General features: G+C 36.8%; 1 protein-coding gene across 1 annotated transcript in view; it reads left to right on the forward strand.

Moving 5' to 3' along the window:
- The window catches only part of DNAJC5B (DnaJ heat shock protein family (Hsp40) member C5 beta), a 61,859-nt gene that overhangs the window by 34,298 nt on the left and 6,337 nt on the right, over positions 1-21,224 (forward strand). Inside the window, exons 3-4 of the mRNA XM_047073735.1 lie at positions 5,810-6,023; positions 9,928-10,099. Coding sequence (XP_046929691.1) covers positions 5,810-6,023; positions 9,928-10,099 — 386 coding nt within the window. The remainder of the gene's footprint in view (positions 1-5,809; positions 6,024-9,927; positions 10,100-21,224) is intronic.

The raw sequence follows: 21,224 nt of genomic DNA on the forward strand, positions 1-21,224 counted from the left end.
CAATGAATTAAGAAAACATTTTTAAATGTCAAAACCACACACACAAAGTATAAGTTCCTAGGAATAAATCTAATAAAATATATGCAAGACGTAAATAGTAAAATTATAAAACTTTGAGAATCTTTCTGAATTCAGACTAAAATTGATCAATTCAACTAAATTAAAATTAAGAATTTCTGTTCATCAAAAGAGTCCATAAAGAAAATAACAAGTTCCCAGAATGGGAGAATATATATGTAATACATATAAGTGACAAAGGATTCATATATAGAACACATATTTTTTAAATACTACAAATTAATTTAAACATCAAACTAAACACTGGCAAAAGATTATGCACTTAAATAGAGGATATCCAAATTATAATTGCAAGAATATATATATCAGCCTCATTAGTAATTAGGAAAATACAAATGAAACTACAAAGAGATGTATATATGTATATATGTGTATACATATGTATATATGTATGTATATACATATATATGTATATATATGTATATATGTGTATATATGTATGTATATATACACATATATACATATATCTATATCCATCCAACTGTCAAACATTAAAATGTCCATCACTACCAAATGTCAGGGAGATGTGTGCACTGGGATTCCTATGTTGGTTTCTTACGTTTTCACTTGGGTGTTGATTTAGTCCAAGAGGGCACAGGAGGTCCACCAAACTTCCAGTATTATGACAGCTATCAAGTTCCATTATGCAACACTTGCCATACATCTAGGGTTACTAATCTAGGGGTTGTTTTCACCTTCAAACTCTGGTTTATAGCAGTTAATTTTCCTATTTACCACCAGTCTCCTTCCCATTATAGCCAATTTTTTCTAGAAATAATTATCTGAGAATAATATTTAAGAGAATATTATCTAGAATATTTCTAGAAAGTCTACTCTGAACTCAGATTTTGCTTTGTTTTGCTACCTGAGCTTTTTCAAACTCATATTTTGTTTGGGTTTTTTGTTTGTTTGTTTTGTTTTGTTTTGCTATCTTTGCAGTAGATGCTAACTTTATTTTAAAGGTTCTAGGAGATGGGAAGAAATCAATGCTTCACTCTTCTTCTTCTACTCTTTCATCTTAGGCAACAGGTAGCTTCTTCTGGGACACTGGAGGGGAAATAAACTTTGTGGCTGAGAGAGTTTAACAGAAAGTCACACTGCAGTGGAGAAATTTTGAAATAGGAAACAACAGGAGGTAATTGGAGAAAGCAGCTGAAAATGTGTTGAGTGGGGAAAGGCAGCTTATAGACACAGCCATGCCAGGATAGATCTTAATTCCCTGAAGTTCAGATGCCACCCTTCCCAAACAAGGTCTCCTCTGATATTTCAACCCCATGGAGATAGATCTGGCCTAGAATTGAGGCAACATGGTCAGGATCAGGTCTTAGATGACATAGAGACTGGTAGAGAGTAGTAGGTAGATCTGATCTGAGTGTTAGATGTTAAGAGGAAAAGAACTGGGCAAAACATCATAATTCTTAGAAGTATGCCACTGTCTCAAAATAGCGGCCATAAGTAATTACAACTATAAACCCCACGTTCATCTTCTCCACCACTCAACTGAATTCACTATGCATTTCAGTTTACGGTTGTCAATGGATTGCAAAGCGGAAATGAGAGGCATTGATGCTATTTCTAACATTAGTTATAGCCATACCAGATTAATTAGGTGATTAAGAGTAGAGAGAGATTTAGGATAAAAAGCACACATTCTGGTTAGAATTCTATTACTTTTTAAGTTTAAAATGAGAAATTATAAGAAAGATCTTTAAAATGAATTAGGTGAATTTTATATTTAAACGTACTCCAAGCACTTTCTTTCACCCTAAATTCCACACATGCTTCCTTGGTCTATAGGCAATTCCCAAGTGTGGGTCATTAACCAATTACTTCCTGAGCAGTTGTGTAATTTTGGTAGCTGCCTCTGCTAGCCATATTTCCCAAGGATTCCTCAGAGCCAAGAGTATCTGCCAAGAGGAGTCAAAATGCTGCTGACGACCAGGAATTGGATTTGTTACAAATGGAGATGCTCCAGCCCTCTGAATTTGCCAGTGCTATTGTTAGAGGAGTGTAATAAATGGCTGGGTGCATCTGCCCTTGTAAGCTGACAAAGATCCGAACAGCTTAAAATATGACAGGAAGCTAGGCTTCTCTGGCTAAGTCTCGGGCAGTATATAATCAGTCTACAACTGAAACCTAAAAAGAAGCAAATGTATGCAAAGAGGCACTTTGCAGGGGTTTCTTTTTTCAAGGCAGAATTAATAGCTCTTGTATCTGATTGGCTTGAATTTGATTTCTGGAACTAGTAGGGGGAAATGCTGTAAATTGTATTCGAGGGCATGGTGTGAGAATTCCAGGGATATCATGCCATTAAAATTAATGTGTTTAAAGAATCCACTTGATGTTATTTGATGATGATCATTGTATCACTGAAGTTAGAGGACTTTTTCCTTTCTTCCTTTTTTACCCCTTCTAATTTGTCAGTGGGTCATTTAAGAGAACAAACTCTAAACTTTCAGCTATTAAAAGAGAACAACATTTGTAACTGGACCTTAACAATGCTTATGGAAGGAAACTACACAAGCGATATGTATATTTTTTGTAACAAGCAAAAACAAAATAATCACCTATAATCCCAATGTGCAGCTATAAGCACTGTTAATTGTGGTCATAAACTTCCATTTTCCTCTTTCTTCTCATTTTTCTGCTTTATTTTTCCTTATACAGACATATATACCACTGTCTATGTGCATGTGCATGTGCGTGCGTGTGTGTGTGTGTGTATCAAGGTCACCAAAAATTTCTATATCACTAAACCTAGTGATCAGTTCTTAGTCCTCATCATATATGACCTGTTAATAGTATTTGACACAAATGACCACTCTCCTCCTTGAAATACTTTGTTCAAAGCATAAGAGACTCTTAAAAACTGAGAACAAACTGAGGGTTGATGGGGGGTGGGAGGGAGGGGAGGGTGGGTGATGGGTATTGAAGAGGGGACCTTTTGGGATGAGCACTGGGTGTTGTATGGAAACCAATTTGACAATAAAGTTCAGATATTAAAAAAATAAAAAAATAAAAAAATTAAAAAAAAATGATAAAAAAAAAAAGAAATACTTTGTTCGCTTAGATCCCAAGACCCCATATTCTCCATATTTTTCCTTCTGCCTCATTGATCTTTCTTTCTTCATCTCCTTTGCTTGTTCTTCCTTCTCAAAGCCCAGTTTTTGGATTTCTCTTGGACCCACTCACTTGTGAATCTTTTCCACTTCCATAGCTCTAAATACCATCTACTTGCTGAGAACTCCCAAACATGCATCTCCTACAGTAATTCTTGCCTAAACTCCAGGCTCATATATCTCTCTTACCTCCATCTCCACTTAGAAGTCTAATAGGCATCTCAAATGTGTCTAAAATACAAACTCTAAATCCTAACAAACCATTCCCTACTGCCAAAAAAAGAAAAATAAATTCTTGCCGACTCATTAAGTAGTAACTACAAACTGCTATTTGCTCAGGCCAAAACTCTGGTGCCATCTCATTTCTTTCTTTTGTATCCCACATCCAATTCATCAGCTAGCTTTCAAAATATATCCAGAATCCAACCACTTCTCATTATATCCTCCACTACCACACTGATCAGAACCACCATGGACTTTTCCTAAAAGAGTCTCCCTGCTTTGGTCTTTGTCCTCTCCAAGAGTCAGTAATCCTTCTAAAACTAAAGTCAGATCATACCACTCTTTTTCTCAAAAAAACCCAATGGCTTCCCACATCACCTTAAAGACCAAAAGCCAAAGTCCTTTTATAATGGTCTACTAACACTGTGTGCCTTACTTTTTAAATTTAAAAATACAAAAAAGGCAGCCTAGTGGTGGTTAAGAGCATGTGCTCGAGGTCAAATTCCCTGCGTTCAAAGCCTGGCTGTAATTATTAGCTGTGTGATATTGGGCAAATTACTTAACTTTCTGGTGGCTAAATTTCCTCATCTGTAAAATGGGATCATGATAATACCTATTTCATAGAGTTGTGATAAATATTAATGAATTAATATTTATAACATGCTTACAATAGTGCTAGCACATAGTAAACATTATAAAAGATCTTTTAAATGACAAAATAGGCATTTTATGCTATTAGCACAAGATTTCATTATGAATTCTGCACATAAAAAAACATAGATACCCCAAACATCTCTCAAAAAGCATGAAAATGTTTTAGTTAAACAAATTTAAAATGAACTATCATTGTTTTATTCTTTTTGTTTATTCTGAGTTCAGAGTTGAAATCGCTTTTACACCATGATTTACACTTTTAAGTATTTTGGTACTGATGCTGAGCTGCTTAATCACCTACTTCCTAACCAGCAGTACTTTAATTCCCAAAATATGTGTGATTTTTTTTCCAGCTTATTGTATAGATTGACTTATAAAGTAGACTTTACTTTTCTGTTCTACTACGGCCTTTTATTATTGCATTAAAATGAAACTGTTTAATCTAAACCAAAATAAAAGCTTAAGGTATATTCGTACATAGAGCTATAAAGGACACAGCAGAGAGAACAAGTCACATAAAATTTCCAGTACGGAGTCATAAAATTTGTTGACTTTTTAGTGGAAAAATTACTACAGACTCAATTTTGAACACTGCTTTAATCATTATTTAAATCTGTCTGCAAAGGGAAGTGAAGGAAATGGCCACCAGCCAGACCCTGACTATCATAGCCCAGTTCTCACATTCGTGTTATAGGTTTTTTAATACTTGAGTATAACAAGAATAAATTACCCTCAAATCTCTCTCTCTCTCTCTCTCTCGCTCTCTCTCTCTCTCTCTCTCACACACACACACACACACACACACACCACACTGCAAAACAACACATACATATATTCATCAGGAACTGATTCATGATCCACAGAGAAGACAGGCCCTTTTACTCACAACTAAATTTCTACAGATTATTTGAAGTGGAAAGACCTATTTTAAAAGAAGTCAAATAGGGACGCCTGGGTGGCTCACTTGGTTAAGCATCTGACTCTTCATTTCAGTTCAGGTCATGACCTCACGGCTCATGCAATCTAGCTCCATGTTGGGCTCTGCGCTGACAGCACAGAACCTGCTTTGGATCTGTCTCCCTCTCCCTCTGCCCCTCCCCTGCTTGCTCACTCTCTCTCTCAAAATAAATAAATTTTAAAAAAAGAAGTCAAATATACATTTGACAACAAGGAAAGTCATAGTATCTGTTCATAAAAACAAAAGGGAGTGAAGAAGGGTTTGTGGAAGATTTGTGAAAAAGGTCATAATTTTATTCAAGGGAGTATGAATCAGATTTTTTGGGACAATTTTTCATTTAACTTTTAGAATATGTGGTGTGAACTTTTGTTAATTCCAGAAACTTGTTCCAGTTCTAAATGGAATTTTGGTGTAAACTTACTCTATTGCTCAAACACTTGAAAGGCCTCTGCATATTGAAGTGGGCCACTGATCAGCTGCCAGGTGAAAATAAACTTCACATATCTGCCAACAGCAAAATGGCTCAGACTCAACAACTACGCAGCTATTGAGAATTCCTTTGAGGATGTGAGGAAAGAAACAATACTACTGTGCCTGCACATAGAAACAAGAGACAACATCTAATGGAAACTTGCTTAGTCACATCAACATTTTTGTGAAACTTATCATTTCACAGTAATTGCATGTAAAAATGATGAACAAATGAATAATGCCCCCCTAAAATGTCATTGCAATTCTTGTCAAATAATACTTTCCCTCACTTTTTTTATTTTAAAAGAAAGCTGGCCTTGAAACATCATCCAGACAAGAATCCAGATGATCCAGCTGCTGCTGAAAAGTTTAAAGAAATCAACAACGCCCACACAATACTTACCGACATGGCAAAGAGAAACATATATGACAAGTATGGATCACTGGGACTCTATGTGGCTGAGCAATTTGGAGATGAAAATGTTAATACCTACTTCATGCTGTCAAGCTGGTGGGCAAAGGTAAATCAATTTTTTCTTCAAAAACAATTTCCTAGAAAAACCATGATATTATTCACTCTTTTAGGCTCCATCTCAGAGAAAACCTAAGCTTACTATATTATTAAACTCTTACAAATAAAAAGAGGTATCACTTTAATCAAAAGCTATTATTTGAGGATCATTTTTTGCTTTAGCTCATTAAATAATCATAAAATACAGCATGACTTAAAATACCTCTAGACATTAATTATAAATGAATTTGAGGCTTCAGGTTAATTCTGACTGGCCCCCCCCCCTCGACCCATGACTAATTAAGAACTGACTCACTGCTCAAAAACAAAAATAATTTATTAGTGTGACAACTGCTTAGTAAGTTATTATAGGACAAATTTAGCCATGTACTTTACTATCTATAGCATAGGCTACATGAACAAACACAGTACTTGGGAGAATGTGTGGTAATTATGTCATAGGCTCACGTGCAGCCTGACTTGAAGTAGTGGAGAAGGAAATGAGGAGGAAAAAGTGAGAATTAAGTAGTGTTGAACAAGGTGTTGGAGAGACATAGAGGCAAAAGGGGAAAAAAGGATGTCTGGTCAAGAAGAAGGCAACATTTTTAAGGACTTAGTACAATCAGAATTCACTTCTAACAATAAATTTTGGGTGGTTTCCTAGGAATACCTGGTATATGTCTGGTGATGGTTATGCATTTGTTCATGAGTTTTAATGTCCTTACCTTTTTTTTTTTTTTACATTTATTTATTTTTGATGGACAGAGAGAGACAGAGCACAAGTGGGGTAGGGGCAGAGAGAGAAGGAGACACAGAATATGAAGCAGGCTTCAGGCTCTGAGCTGTCAGCACAGAGCCTGACACGGGGCTCGGGCTAACAAACTGAGATCATGACCTGAGCTGAAGTTGGACGCTTAACTGACTGAGCTACCCAGGCACCCCCTTATCTTTTGACAAAAGCATATTTACATACAAAGCATTCATATGATCCATCAGGATATTTTTGGACAATTCATACATTTTGTGAAATCATATGAACTCACACTCATATGAGAGGTAATTAATTTAAAAAACTGCAGATCTCCAAAAAAAGGGGTTGCATGGTCAATAGGATTCTGATTGCTATTTTCTTCCACTAAAATAAATCTTGCTAAATTGAGGAGTTTTATATAAGCAGAGAAAAAATATATTTTTGCACATAAGCATGGCGAGTCTACAACCTAAAGCCACATTTGTCTTCTACAGTCTCCAAAAATGTCTTCTCCTAGAGATAACTGGGATTCCCACTTGAAATCTCCTTTCTCTATTGTTGAAGACCTGGGAGAGAGACAAGTTCCTGCTGAGTGGATTTGGACCTTGGAATGAGAGTGTACATACTGACAATATCACTTATGATTGACTTAATGTTCACATAAAATGTAGGCTTTAGGGGGCTTGCCTGGGAACCTAACCTCCAGGTGTGACATTCTCTCCCTGGGAAGGTATATCGGACATTCTAGATAATTTACACACTAATACCTGGTTGCATATTAGGGCTGGCCTGCATAAAAACAAATAGGTTTCCTTACTGAGGAAGTTGACAAAGTTGATAAAAATTCATATAGAAAAACAGACGCTGTCCAGCAGTATAAGAAATATATGAAATAATTTCTGATGTGGCTCTTTAAAAGTAAGGCCACAAAAAAATGTACCTTCTTCTGTTTATGTCAAAAGCCTAACTGCACCATTTCCATCAGGGTGGTCCGGTGCATATGATCATGTATTAAGTATGCATTAAATGAATGATTTATTGTACCACTGAAAATATGTATTTCAAAAATATTGAGCTCCTGGGGCACCTGGGTGACTCAGTCAGTTAAGTGGCTAACTTCAGCTCAGATCATGATCTCATGGTTCGTGAGTTTGGGCTTTTTGCTGTTAGCGCAGAGCCCGCTTTGGATCCTCTCTCTGCCCCTCCCCTGCTTGCACTCTTTCTCTGAAAAATAAATACACATTTAAAAAAATAAATAAATCTTCCCATTAAAAAAAAAATAGTGGACTCCTACTTATGCTCAGTAGTGTGCTAAGTACTATGAGTATGTAAGTCAAGGCTATTTGTGTAGCAGGCAACCAATCTAGTTGGATTAATTAAAGAACAAAACAATATATGAATTAAAGAAAATTTTCAGCGAAGAGTAAATATGGGAATTGCATGGTAAAGACATAAGAGGACAAAAATAGGTAGAGAAAGGAGGAGCTGGTTGAGGCAATAGCTCAGGAATACTGCATAGGAAGGTTTTGGAGGCAGCTGGTGAGGACAGTGTTGCAGCTTTTTTCGCAGAGTAATTTTCTTAAGTCTATGAAAATATAGAGTATCCACAGCAAAAAGATTATAGGTGCGAGAGTGTGACCAAAGCTCCCTCACTCCAAACCACTGTAGGCTCCACCCCATAATGGGGGCCAGAGTCAGAAAGAAGCAGGAATGAGCCAGGTGAGTTTCATCAACATTAAAGATTTCTACCTTAAGTTACTGAAGAACTGCATACACGCAAGGTGATCTTTATCCTCTTTGTTCTTTTTAGATAAAATCTGCATTCTTATTCAAAACACTTCCTATTTCAAATAACATATTTTTTACAACCATTATATTGCTGAATTAAAAAATTTGGCTTATTTTAACTTAAATTGAGGGTTGGTAGAGTTTCTTTTCATTTTAGCTATGGCAGACTTAGTAAACAAATCTTTCATATGCTTGTGGGGAAATCCTGGTTCTGGCTGTTCACTAAAAGGAAAAAATTATTCATCTATCTATTAATTACTTTATACATTCATTAATTCAGTAGGTATTTATTGTCTCCCACATGCCAGGTACTAAATCCTTAGGTAGGAGGGATTAAAAGATGACTAACATATAGTTACAGCCTTCAAAACTCTCGCAGTCTAATGTGACACAGACCTGTAAACAGATAAATGTCCTAAGGTGTCAACAACAACAACAGAACCATGGGAGAAATTTCTGTGGAGTACAACTGGGGCACAAAGGAGGGAGTAATTGTTCTAGAGTGGGGGGATCAGGAAAGATGTCAGAGAGAGGATCTTTGAGATGAATCTTAAACTCAGAGTTGGCATTTGTTAGATGGCTGAGGAATGGAAGGAGGCTTCTGGGAAGATGAATCCACAAGGAGAGCAAAGCTATGGAAGGTATGGCAGGAATAGGGCTGTGCTAATTAGGGAAAGGTTTGAAGCCAGATGACCATTAATAAGGAGTTCCAGTCTTTCCTGAGAGGCAGGAAAGTTGCCGCATAGGTTCAAGAGAAATGTATTTCAGTAAGTTCCAACAACAATGTGCAGAGTAGAATAGGAGGCAAGAGTGGAGGCAGGGAGGCTAGTTAGGAGGCTACTGATGTGTTAAAGGCAGAGATAAGGAGATCTTTCTAAAGTCCTTACCAGTCAGGAGAGAGACAAGGGAGAGGGTGTAAGAGATCTTAAAGAGACTCTGGCAAGACTTAGTGACTAAGGGAAATGAGGAGGTGTGAGGGAGAGCTATCAATAGCTTATCTTTGGTGAGAATGACTCAATCCCCTTGGTTAGCTCATTTGACCTGTAGAGGTTGTCTGTTTGTTGTTTTGTTTGTTCTCCTCTTAATAATGATCACCATAGCTTATGAATAAAGAAGAAAGTATCACACCTCATTACTGTGGCTACAAGTCACTTCCTGTGAACTTGTTAGGCAAAACTTTATAAGGAATTTGTTTCCAAGGCAACTAAAAAGCTAGTTCTTGCATGGAATAAGGATGCGGGTGAATATGTGGTCCTCAGGGGGAACTGCAACATCTTCAGGTCTCTGAAGATACATGGATGCACACTTAATTTCTGGTTTCTCCCACACGCCACCATTCCTCACCCCTATTTTGGTTTGTCTCTGTTTCCCCTAGACCCTGTTTGTCATCATTGGACTCTTTACTGGCTGTTATTTTTGCTGCTGCCTGTGCTGCTGTTGCAACTGCTGCTGTGGACGCTGCCGGCCCAAATCATCAGTGCCAGAAGAGGACTTTTACGTGTCCCCAGAGGATCTTGAGGAGCAGATCAAGACCGACATGGAAAAAGGTGGAGTAAGATGACAGCAGAGCTAGTGGGTGTCCCTTCACAGGCCTGACCAAGCACAAGGTCCCTGGTGATGGTTATCACTGAAGTGACAGAGATCCAACAACCCAATGAGGGGAATCCCACAGATTGTCAGCTTTTGGTACCTCTTTTGGGTGAGGATAAAGGAACAGTTACCTTTCCTGGCCACAGAGAAAAGCAGAACCTGACACCATTAGAAATAAATCACAAAATATGCTGATCACAAAGCAAAGCCAGTACAATTCATGATGTTGTTACAAGAGTGTTCAGGGAGGTTCAGGGAGGTTTGGGTGGGAATACCCAGAGATATGAGAACCAAGCCTGTTAACAAAAATCTCTATTCAAATAGAAGAAAATGGACATCAATAACCCTGGACTTTTTTCTTCTCTAATTACTTGGTAATGCATTTTGGGTAGAGCTGGGGAAGGGTGATCTTTCTTCCCTGGAAATGAAGCTTCCTTCCAAATCCATATATTCAGAGCTAGCCTCAACCAGCATCAAGAGAAGATTGAGGGATTTTCCTGCAACCTCTGACCCCTTCCTATGGGGAACACTGGGTGGCCAGTCTGGCAAATAGGTGGGTTACTGTAACAATTTTTTGTTATTGCCCTTGGAGACAAACTGTGGGCCCATGGTGAAATACAATTACCATTGTCTTTTGCCTCATTTGGGATATAAAAGGACAATTAATCTTTTATTGAGGACATACATACAAAAAGAACAAATAAGCAGCACTACTCAAAAATGGGTTAAACAGAAATGTATAAATGTAAACTCTTCTCCATGGAAGGGCCAGTGACCTTACATAACTTGCTTAGGAATGATGATCCCATCTGCCTTTGTAAGGGAGATAAACTGTTTTAAGATCTCATTAGCTGGCTCTGTTGTCTATAGGATCTCCCATAACATCCATCAACCCAGTACAGTACTCTATCATTGACAGAGGATAGGAAGGGACGTGAGATAGGAGAGTATTGTCATCATCATCCACTGTGTCAACCTTATCTTAACTTTTCCTGTATAGTGCAGAAACCAAAACTAGGTGAATTGAACCCAGATATCCCAAATCCACTGATGCACACTTCTCTGAAAAGCCTCAAAATCTTTTCTATTTTAAATTAGATAAAAGCTCTACCAGGTCATTTCAGCAGACCTCCTTTGCAGAAGATTTCTTTTCTGGAACAGAAATTTACACTCAGTGCCAAATTCTACCCAGGTTTCCTTCCTGCAGGGTGACTAGTGATAAATCTGTGTGCCTCTCACTGTTCTTAGTTCTGACTCCCCAGAGCTACCAATTCCATTGCAGAGGTCATATTCTAGACTAAGTCTGATTGTGTTACGAAGAATCCTTAAGCAAAAGGACAAGCTTTATTCTATGGCTAAATATTTAAAAGCTCTATGCAGAGTTGATCCAGGTTTTATAGGGCCTGACACACTATTTGGGCAGTCCTCTTAAGAAAAAAAAAGCACGAAATTACAAATACAAAATTAGATCTGAAAGTGAATATTTATTTGGAATGACAAAATGAAATCACAACAAATTTAAAAGTTTAAAAACTGAAAATATCATGTATCAGAAAATCTAGAAAAATAGCGAATAGTTTAATTAACTGCCTGACACACCTCTACAGTACTTTCTCCTTATGTTTTCGGGATGCATTCATTATTCTTTGACTGCCTCTTCATTTAATAATAATATTGGAATGTCGTTTTCTGTAGGAAGAGTAGAAAACTAATTGTTTTTCCTCTAGCATGTTTGATCAAAATTTGTTTTCTCTCATTGGTAGAGTAGAAAAATTTCTTTTGGTTTTACAACTCACTAATAATAATGTCTAAATTTGTAGGGATTGCTTTAAATTTGGGAAGACTAATCTAGTCTATTTCATATATAAGTTGTAAGATTTGGAAGAATTTTTCACAGACCACTTTTTAAGTCTGCACGTTTCCAACTTTGTTGCCTCTACATCACCTAATACTTCCAGTATCAGAGCCCCCTGGGCACATTCATATAGTGTGACATCACCTGTGGCATGGATCTTCATGTCTCCTCAGCAAGTGAACTGGCATAGGGAGCTATAGTATTCCTCGAGCCATTCCCATGCCAGTATGGCTAGCAATAATTAACTACAAACAGAGTTGCTGCAAAACACAAAAACATATCCCTCTAAGTCCAAATGAAACTTATCACTTAACTCTATTTCCTCTTAACTGAATCCCTCAAAACATCCATAGCCCCTCTGTTGCCACTCATTAAGAAGAAAAGTATGATGGAGGGAAAGTCAAAGTGAAAAGAGACAGTGTTTTTGCTAATTATGATTAAAATATCTTACTTTTGCAAATCTACAAAAATATAAGCACATTGCTAGGGCCCCAAAAGGCCCTTAGAAAGATTTGCACAGATAGAGGTCCCTGAAGCTAAAACTCATTTACCATCCAGTAAATTTACCACTGCTCTTCAATCTAACATTTCATTACGAAAATCTATGCCTTATTTGTAGCTAGCTGCACTAATTAATTTCAGATTTTTATTCACTAATTCAGAGACTTTATGTTTACAGATAAAATAAACATTAAGACTTGTAAAGATGAAAAAGCAGATTCCATGAGAAGACTCTGCTTTCTGGACTATGATCCAATAAACTAATGTGGTATCTTCTGTTCTGCAAAAGAAGGGGCCCATTTAAAGTTGTTTAAGAAAATATTCTTGAAAGGTGCTACTAATCATGCAGATATCAAGCTACTCATGAAAAATGACAGGCAGCTTACATCAATATTTGAGTCCATTAGAAGGCACTGGTGAGATATTAGCACTTCAAGATTTTTTTTCAGTGATTCTGAAATTAAATGAAACATGGCAAACATTTTCTCACTTGGGGAATTATTACCTTATATTGAATCTAATCATAAAATCCTAGGATTTTAGAGGTGGAAGAAATCTGAGTAGTCAACCCTTACCTTTCCACAACTTTTTTATCAGACTGCTGCCTAACCTCATTTGAAAGCTGCCAATGGTAGGGGCGCCTGGGTGGTTCAGTCGGTTAAGCGTCCGACTTCAGCCAGGTCACGATCTCGCGGTCCGGGAGTTCGAGCCCCGCGTCAGGCTCTGGGGTGATGGCTCAGAGCCTGGAGCCTGTTTCCAATTCTGTGTCTCCCTCTCTCTGCCCCTCCCCCGTTCATGCTCTGTCTCTCTCTGTCCCAAAAATAAATAAACGTTGAAAGCTGCCAATGGTGAGGAGGTTTGGGACTTTGTATGAAAGTGAGAGATACTCAAAAATTCAACAACTACAGAAGGATTATAGAGTCAAAAGCAAGTTTACACCAACCTTCTGGCACAAGCTCTCCAAGAATAACAACATTAAAAAAATTTTTTGTGTAAATATTTATGGGTTTTGTTTTGCAAAACTCTTATCCTAGCTACATATTTTTTGCTGCTTCTTTACATAGCAAAAATTTTGATGATAAATTTATCAGATTTTTAAGTGGATTATGATTTTAATGTCATGTCTAAGAACTTTGAGCCTAACCTTATGTCATAAAGATTTTCTTCAATGTTCTCTTCCCCTCTTTTAAAGTTTATTTTGAGAGAGAGAGGGAGCATGCACACACAGGAAAGGAGAAGAAAGAGAGGGAGAGAGAGAGAATCCCAAGCAAGCTCCTCAGGTTCCACACTGTCAGCGTAGAGCCTAATATGGGGCTTGAACCCACGAACCCATGAGATCATGACCTCAGCCAAAATCAAGAGTCAGACGATCACCTGACTGAGCCATCCAGGCACCCCTCCAGTGTTTTCTAAAAGTGTCATAGTTTTATGTCTAACATTTAGATTTGTGACCCATTTTAAGTTCATTTTTGTTTACGGTGTAGACTTAGGTCAACTTTGGTGGGCTTTTTTGGCACATGGAGTTTAATTGTTCTAACACTATTTGTTGAAAAGATTATCCTTTCTCCATTGAATTATCTTCGTCCCTGTGTTAAAAATCAAGTGACTATATTTCTATGGGTCTATTTATTGACTCTATTCTGTTCCATTGATCTATATCTATCCCTTCACCAATAACACACACATCTTGCTTTCTGCAACTTTAAAGTAAGTCTTAAAATCAGCTAGTGTGATTCCTCTAACTTTATTGTTTTTCAAAATTGTTTTGGTGATTCTCGTTTGGTTTCCTTTCTGTATAAATTTTAGTATCAGGTTGTCTAAATCTACAGAAAAATACCAATTTTTAAAATTAAAATTGCATGAAATTTGTATATTAGTTTGGGAAAAATTGAGATCTTTACTATGTTGAATCTTCTAATTCAACAACATGGGATGTGTCTCTACTTATTTAGGTCTCATTTGGTTTCTTTTATGAGTGTTCTGTAGTTTTCAGAATACAGAGATGGAATATGTTTTGTTAAATGGATACCTAACTATTTCATTTTGGGGAGAGCTATTGTAAATGGCACTGGCTTTTAATCTGGGTTTCCAGATTAAATACTTAAATACTTGTTCATCACAAGTATTTACAATTATTTTTGTGTACTGACTTTGTATCCTGTGTTCCTGTTAAGCTCATTCATTAATTTGTATTGATATGTGTGAATTCTTTGGGATTCTCTATGATGTCAATTATGTCCTCTGCAAATAGAAATAGTCTTATTTCTTCCATTCCAATCTACATGCTTTTTATTTATTTTTCTTGCTTTATTGCACTGGCTAGAATTCCAACACTTGGTTTATTACTCTGCTGTCTCCATCTTCAAATTCTTAGCTTTAAAAAAATTTTTTTAATGTTTATTCATTTTTGAGACAGAGAAAGACAGACAGAGCATGGATGGGGGGAGGGGGTAAGAGAGAGGGAGACAGGATCTGAAGCAGGCTCTAGGCTCTGAGCTATTAGCACAAATAGCACTGTGAGATCACTACCTGAGCTGAAGTTGGACACTTAACCAACTGAGCCACCCAGGTGCCTCACTTCAAATTCTTAGCTTTTGAATCAGGTATAACACATTTTTCATTGTGCACTGTGTTTTGCTAATTATGTAGCCAGTACTGATAAAACATTTCTCTGAGCGGACTATAAATCCACATTTCAAGCTTGATACTCATTGGCAAGTAATAGAACAAAATGCCTGTGGAGCATAATACCCTACTTTCAGGGAAGACTGAAGCTAATTGAGATGATACGGGGCGGGGGGGAGAAGCAGGTGGAGCAAGGGTTTTATATTAATTATCAATGTAAATGCTATGCTACAGATTATACTGTACTTAGAGATTTGACCAGTATATGAATATTACAAATGAAAATGTATTTTTCATATTTGAGTATTAATTTTCAAAGAACTATGGCTAGCATATCTTATATTATTCTAAGTGCAATTTTCAGAAATGCCAAGATAAAAACTATAATAAAACTAATATGAGATTATCTTCTCTCCAGATTAAAAGTTATAGCTCCTTAATACTTTATTGCCTCCTTATGCCTAATTAGACTAACAAAGAAGAAAGAAGCTAACTAGAGAAATACATTTGTGATTTGAATTCAGTGAATAAACACCTCAAACTTCTCTTTTAAGGACACGTTATAGAATACTAGATATTTCTTAATTTATGAAAATCCAAATTTAAAATATCAAACTCTTTTTTAGCCAGCTGACTTATTAAAAAACATTACAGATGTTTTTCACTTGACTTGAGATAGTGAATATTCTAGTTTTATATTTAAAGACTACTTTTTCTTGGATATTTTTTATTATGTACATATTACAAACATACCTACTCCTTGACACTGGCTAAAGCCTAAGATACATTTTGATGCTGTAAATGGTACCAGTTTCTATTTGAGAGTAGTGGTACAGGGTGGGATTTGGTAGTAGAGAGGAAAGATTAGCTTTAGTTATTATGTCTCTTTCAACTATGTGAGAAGGTATAATCCAGCTTCTGCACTTAAGAAAGGGGGAAATTCCAGTGGTCTCTTCAATATTCACAGGAAACTATAGAATTTGTAAACAGATATCCATCTCTTTTCAAAATAAAAATATACTCCCAGTGGGATCCTAGGAACACAGAGAAATTCTATTATTCTTATGAATCAATTAGGATAAAACAGAAGAGAGAAAGTATCTGGGGGGAGCCCATCGCCCCCTCTTTTTCATCTTGGAAAATTTGAAACTTGAAAGGTAAAGGTAATAAATACCAGGTGATTTCCCTTCCTTTCAAATGTTCACAAATTCGAAGTTCCACTTTGTGAATTTTTGAGTGGTATACTTAAAACAATCTCATTTAGACCCAGTATATTCCTCTGTTAGCTGAAGACCACAATGAAATCAGAATACTACTGCTAGCTAAGAGAACTCTGTAGACCATCTTCAGATACCGTTTCCTAGAACTCTGCGTGTGTGTGTGTGTGTGAGAGAGAGAGAGAGAGAGAGAGAGAGAGAGAGAGAGAAACAAAATACAGAAGCAAGAGAGTAAGTGAGAACCGTTATCTCTAAACACCCTGGTAAAACAATCCAAGATTACAACAGCTAAATTCAGTGTTGGTTTTTTTTCCCCCAAACTGAAGGCAATGGACTGAAAACTCCCAGTTAAACCCTAAAGATTTTTTTCATGCAATCATGATTTCCCCATTTTTTTGGAAGGAGAGGGAATAAGATATCTAAGTAGAAGATTTTATAGAGTTGACCTTGGTTCTAAACATGTGATATTCAGTGATAGAAAAATCTATTGATTGCTTAACTGTTCTTGTTACTCACCTGGATAAAACCCAAATAAATTCACAGCCACTGTGCTGAAGAGGCCATATGGCTTGTAATTAGACTCCTGCTCTCAGCCAAGATATTGAGACATTTATTACATTTGCTCTGTAGCATTCATCACACTTTGTTGCTCAGGTAAAGGGCATCAAGGAAGAGATTAAATTTACCTTCTCTATTTTCACCAACCCCCACTCAATCTCCCTCCTACCTTCTTCCCCCCCAACCAAAAGGGACCCATTTCTAAAACTAATTCATAGAAAAAAAAATTCTTGCAACTAACTAATCCAAAGTCCTTTACTTCTTCTTTATATAAATACACCAAGTAAGCATCATCAAGGCTCTGGGCCAGGGGACCAGGACAAGTGAGTCAGCTCAGAATGCTGACCCAAAAGAAACTCAAAGTGGATCCAAAGTTTCTTCAATTTTTGGCTGCCAAGGTTCAGTGAACAAACAGTGTAAAAACCTGTTTACTAGACAGGTTTATTAAGATAGTTTTCCCACAGCAAACATTTATTGAGCACTTAATATTTGTTAGAAACTGTGGTAGGAGCTAGAAAAAGAAAATACATGGACTGGGCTATCTTGGATTTTACAATTTAGCAGAGGAGATGGGAGACAAATTGAAATAATGACACAAAAGAGCTAGCTAATTTACCAGTATAAGCACACCAAAGAAGAGGCACAGGGGCTGTGATAATAAACACTAGGAGGCCTGACTTGTGAGACAATGTAACAAGGAACAGAAACAAGAGCATAAATGGGAACCAGTTATCCCTGGCAAAGCAAACCAAAGGATGCAGGTAAAGCTAGCTTCCCTGAGGAAGTGACATTTAAAGCTGAAGACATAAAAAAGGAGAAGTTGAGGTGTAGGAGATTATGAGGATGGATAACCCTAGAAGGGATGAATCTTGATACCAACAAAGCGTTTGGCACAGTATCTCCCTACACCCTGTAGATAAGATGGCAAATAATGTTCTCCATGACAGACAAAGCAGTTAAAATCATATTGGGCTGTTCTACTGAACAGCTTTATCAAGGAATTGAGTAAAACAGTAGTTGTACAGAGATCACAGTTGCAAATAACCCCAAAATGGGAGTTGTTCAGATAAGGGCTCATCCCATCAAAGTATGATAGAGAGAAAGCAGCTATAATCTTAGACATTTTGCTAGAAAAGAGCAAGAGCCGTAAAATTTAACTAGATAAAGGGGAAAAGGAGTTAAGAGAAACCCAGGAGGTTCTGAGGAGGAAAGGACAAAAAGTAGAGGAGAGGTGGAATTTTATTCAGCCATAAAAAGAATGAAATACTGACACGTGCTACAATGTAGATGAACCTGTAAACATTATGCTAAGTGGAAGAAACCAGACACCAAAGGACAAATATTGCATGATACATTTATATTAAATAACCAGAACAGAGAAGTCCATTGAGGCAGAAAACTGATGGTTGTCAGGGCCTGGGGAAGGGAGAAACAGGGAGCAACTGCCTAATAGGTACTGGGTTTCCTTTGGGGGAAATGTCTTATAACTAGATAGAAGTGGTGAATTATACTAAATTGTTTGCTTTTTTTTTTTTAATTTTTTTAACCTTTATTTATTTTTGAGACAGAGAGAGACAGAGCATGAATGGGGGAGGGTCAGAGAGAGGGAGATACAAAATCTGAAACAGGCTCCAGGCTCCGAGCTGTCAGAACAGAGCCCGACACCGGGCTCGAACTCACGGACCGCGAGATCATGACCTGAGCCGAAGTTGGCCGCTTAACCAACTGAGCCACCCAGGCGCCCCTAAATTGTTTGCTTTAAAATGACTAATTTTATGTGAATCTTACCTCAATTAAACAAATACACAGGGGTGCCTGTGTGGTTCAGTCGGTTAAGCGTCTGACTCTTGGTTTCAGCTCAGGTCATGTTCTCATGGTTCATGAGTTCAAGTCCTGTATCAGGCTCTCTTCTAATAGTATGGAGCCTGCCTGGGATTCTCGCTTTCTCCCTCCTTCTCTCTCAAAAATAAATAAACTTTAAAAAAAAACAAACAAACATAGAGGAGAAGGGTAGAACAAAATTTGATTAGAGAAAGAAATTAAATACCCTTCCTACAGAAAAGGAGAAGGTTCTTTGTTCTCTGCAAATTCACCCATGGCAGGGAGTGGAAGATGCCACAGGCCTAACCAACTCACAAAGTAAGGGAAAATGAGAAAGTGGATTATTAGCCTTTTATGCCAACTACTTTGAGAGCAGATACTATTATGGCTACAACCAAGGGCTTTGGAGTCAGACAATTCCATTTCAAGCCCTAAATATAGGTTATTGGTTGAGGTTTGGGGGTAATTCACTTAATTCCTTAATCTGTTATTGTTTTTATTAAATACTGAATACATACAAATATTATGACCTGACTTTATACCTTTTATAAAAAGAATATGCCACTACCTTTTCAGTTCCTATTGACTTTTCCCTCTGCTATCTTAAATCCTTTGTAGTCATTTTTTCCTTCAGTTTTATTGAGATATTTGATGTACAGCATTGTTTAAAGTATTCAATGACCTGACTTATATATATTTATGAAATGATTACCACAATATGTTTAGATAACATCCATCATCTCATTTGGATACAAAAAGAAAAAAGAAAAAAAGGTTTTCCCTGTGATGAGAGCTTTTATGATTTACTCTCTTGGCAACCTTCAAATATACCATATAGCAGTGTTAACTACAGTCATCATGCTGTATATTACATCCCCAGAAATTATCCATCTTATAACTACAAGTTTGTACCTTTTAACTACCCTCACCTCTGGTAACCACAAATCCAATCTCCAATAAGTTTTATAATCTACATATAAGTGCGATTATACAGTATTTGTCTTTATCGGACTTACTTCACTTAGTTTAATGTACTCACATTCTATCCATGTTGTTACAAATGGCAGGATTTCTTTCTTTTTATGGCAGAAAAATATTCTATCACATACACACTTTTTCTTTATCCATTCAAACATCGATGGACACTTAGGTTGTCTCCATCCATGTCCTGGCTATTATAATGTAATAATTTCCTTAATATTCTTTTTAGCATTACAAATAAAGAAATTTGCATTCCTAATCCATATATTGCTTGGTTTTGCATATTTCTGAACTTTAAGTGAATGCGCTTATATTCAACAATTATCCTCCAACTTGCTTTTTTTTTTCAAAACTCAACATCCTATTTCTTTTTCTTTTTAAAAATTTTTTTAATGTTTATTTCTGAGACAGAGACAGACAGAGCATGAGTGGGGGAGGGGCAGAGAGGGAGACACAGAATCAGAAGCAGGCTCCAGGCTCTGAGCTGTCAGCACAGAGTCCAACGCGGGGCTCGAACTCACAAACCATGAGATCATGACCGGAGCTGAAGTTGATTGCTCAACCAACTGAGCCACCCAGGCGCCCCTCAACATACTATTTCTAAGATCTATTCACATTATGACTGCCTTTCATTCATTTTCACTGTTGTATAGTATTCTTCTGTGAGAACATCCCATAAATTTATTTACCCATTCTACTGCTAACAGATATTTGGGTAGTTTCCACTTTTTTGTCCATTAAAAACAATGCTTCTATGAATGTTCTTATACATATCTTCTGGTGCATAAGTGCTAACAGCAAATACCTTAGTCAAAGTGTTTGTACATCTATACTTTATTACATAATGCCACGTTGTTCTGCAAAACTATTGCACTAATTTCCATTACTACTAAAAGTTAATGAGAGTTCCTGTTGTTCCACATCCTTGTCAACACTTGATATCACCAGACTAATTGTGTGCCAATCTGGTGGGTGGGAAATGGTATGCCATTGTGGTTCTAATTTTTATCTCTTTTCTTACGTTGTTAATTTGAGTTTTTCCTTCTATGAAATGCCTATTCAAATCTTTTGCAGGTTTTCATTATATCATGTACTTTTTTCTAACTGATATTTTTATATTTGGGTATTAACTCTTTATCATGTTTGTTTAAAATGTATTCTCTCAGTTTATGTCTTGGTGTTTTTTCACTCTATGGTATCTTTTGATACACCAAAGTTCTCAGTTTTAATGTAATAAAATGTCAATTGTTGTCTTTATCTTTGGTGATTTTTGTATTTTAAGAAATCTTTCCCTATCCCAAGGATATAAAGGGGTTCTTCTATGTGGTCCTTTCAAAGTTTATAGTTTTGCTCTTCACATTTACATGTTTAATCATCTGGACTGATTTTTATATGTCATATGATGTATGGTTCCAGTTTCAAGTTTTACATATAGAAAAAAATTGTCAGAGCACAGTGATTTCTAGTCTTGGTTTCAGAATACACTAAGTTTCAATAGATATATGGAGGACTTTCTGGTCTTTC

Source organism: Lynx rufus, unplaced genomic scaffold (assembly GCF_022079265.1).
Source record: "Lynx rufus isolate CCGP_SWC_20201006 ecotype Redwood Valley unplaced genomic scaffold, mLynRuf1.p SCAF_12, whole genome shotgun sequence".
Lineage (NCBI taxonomy): Eukaryota > Metazoa > Chordata > Mammalia > Carnivora > Felidae > Lynx > Lynx rufus.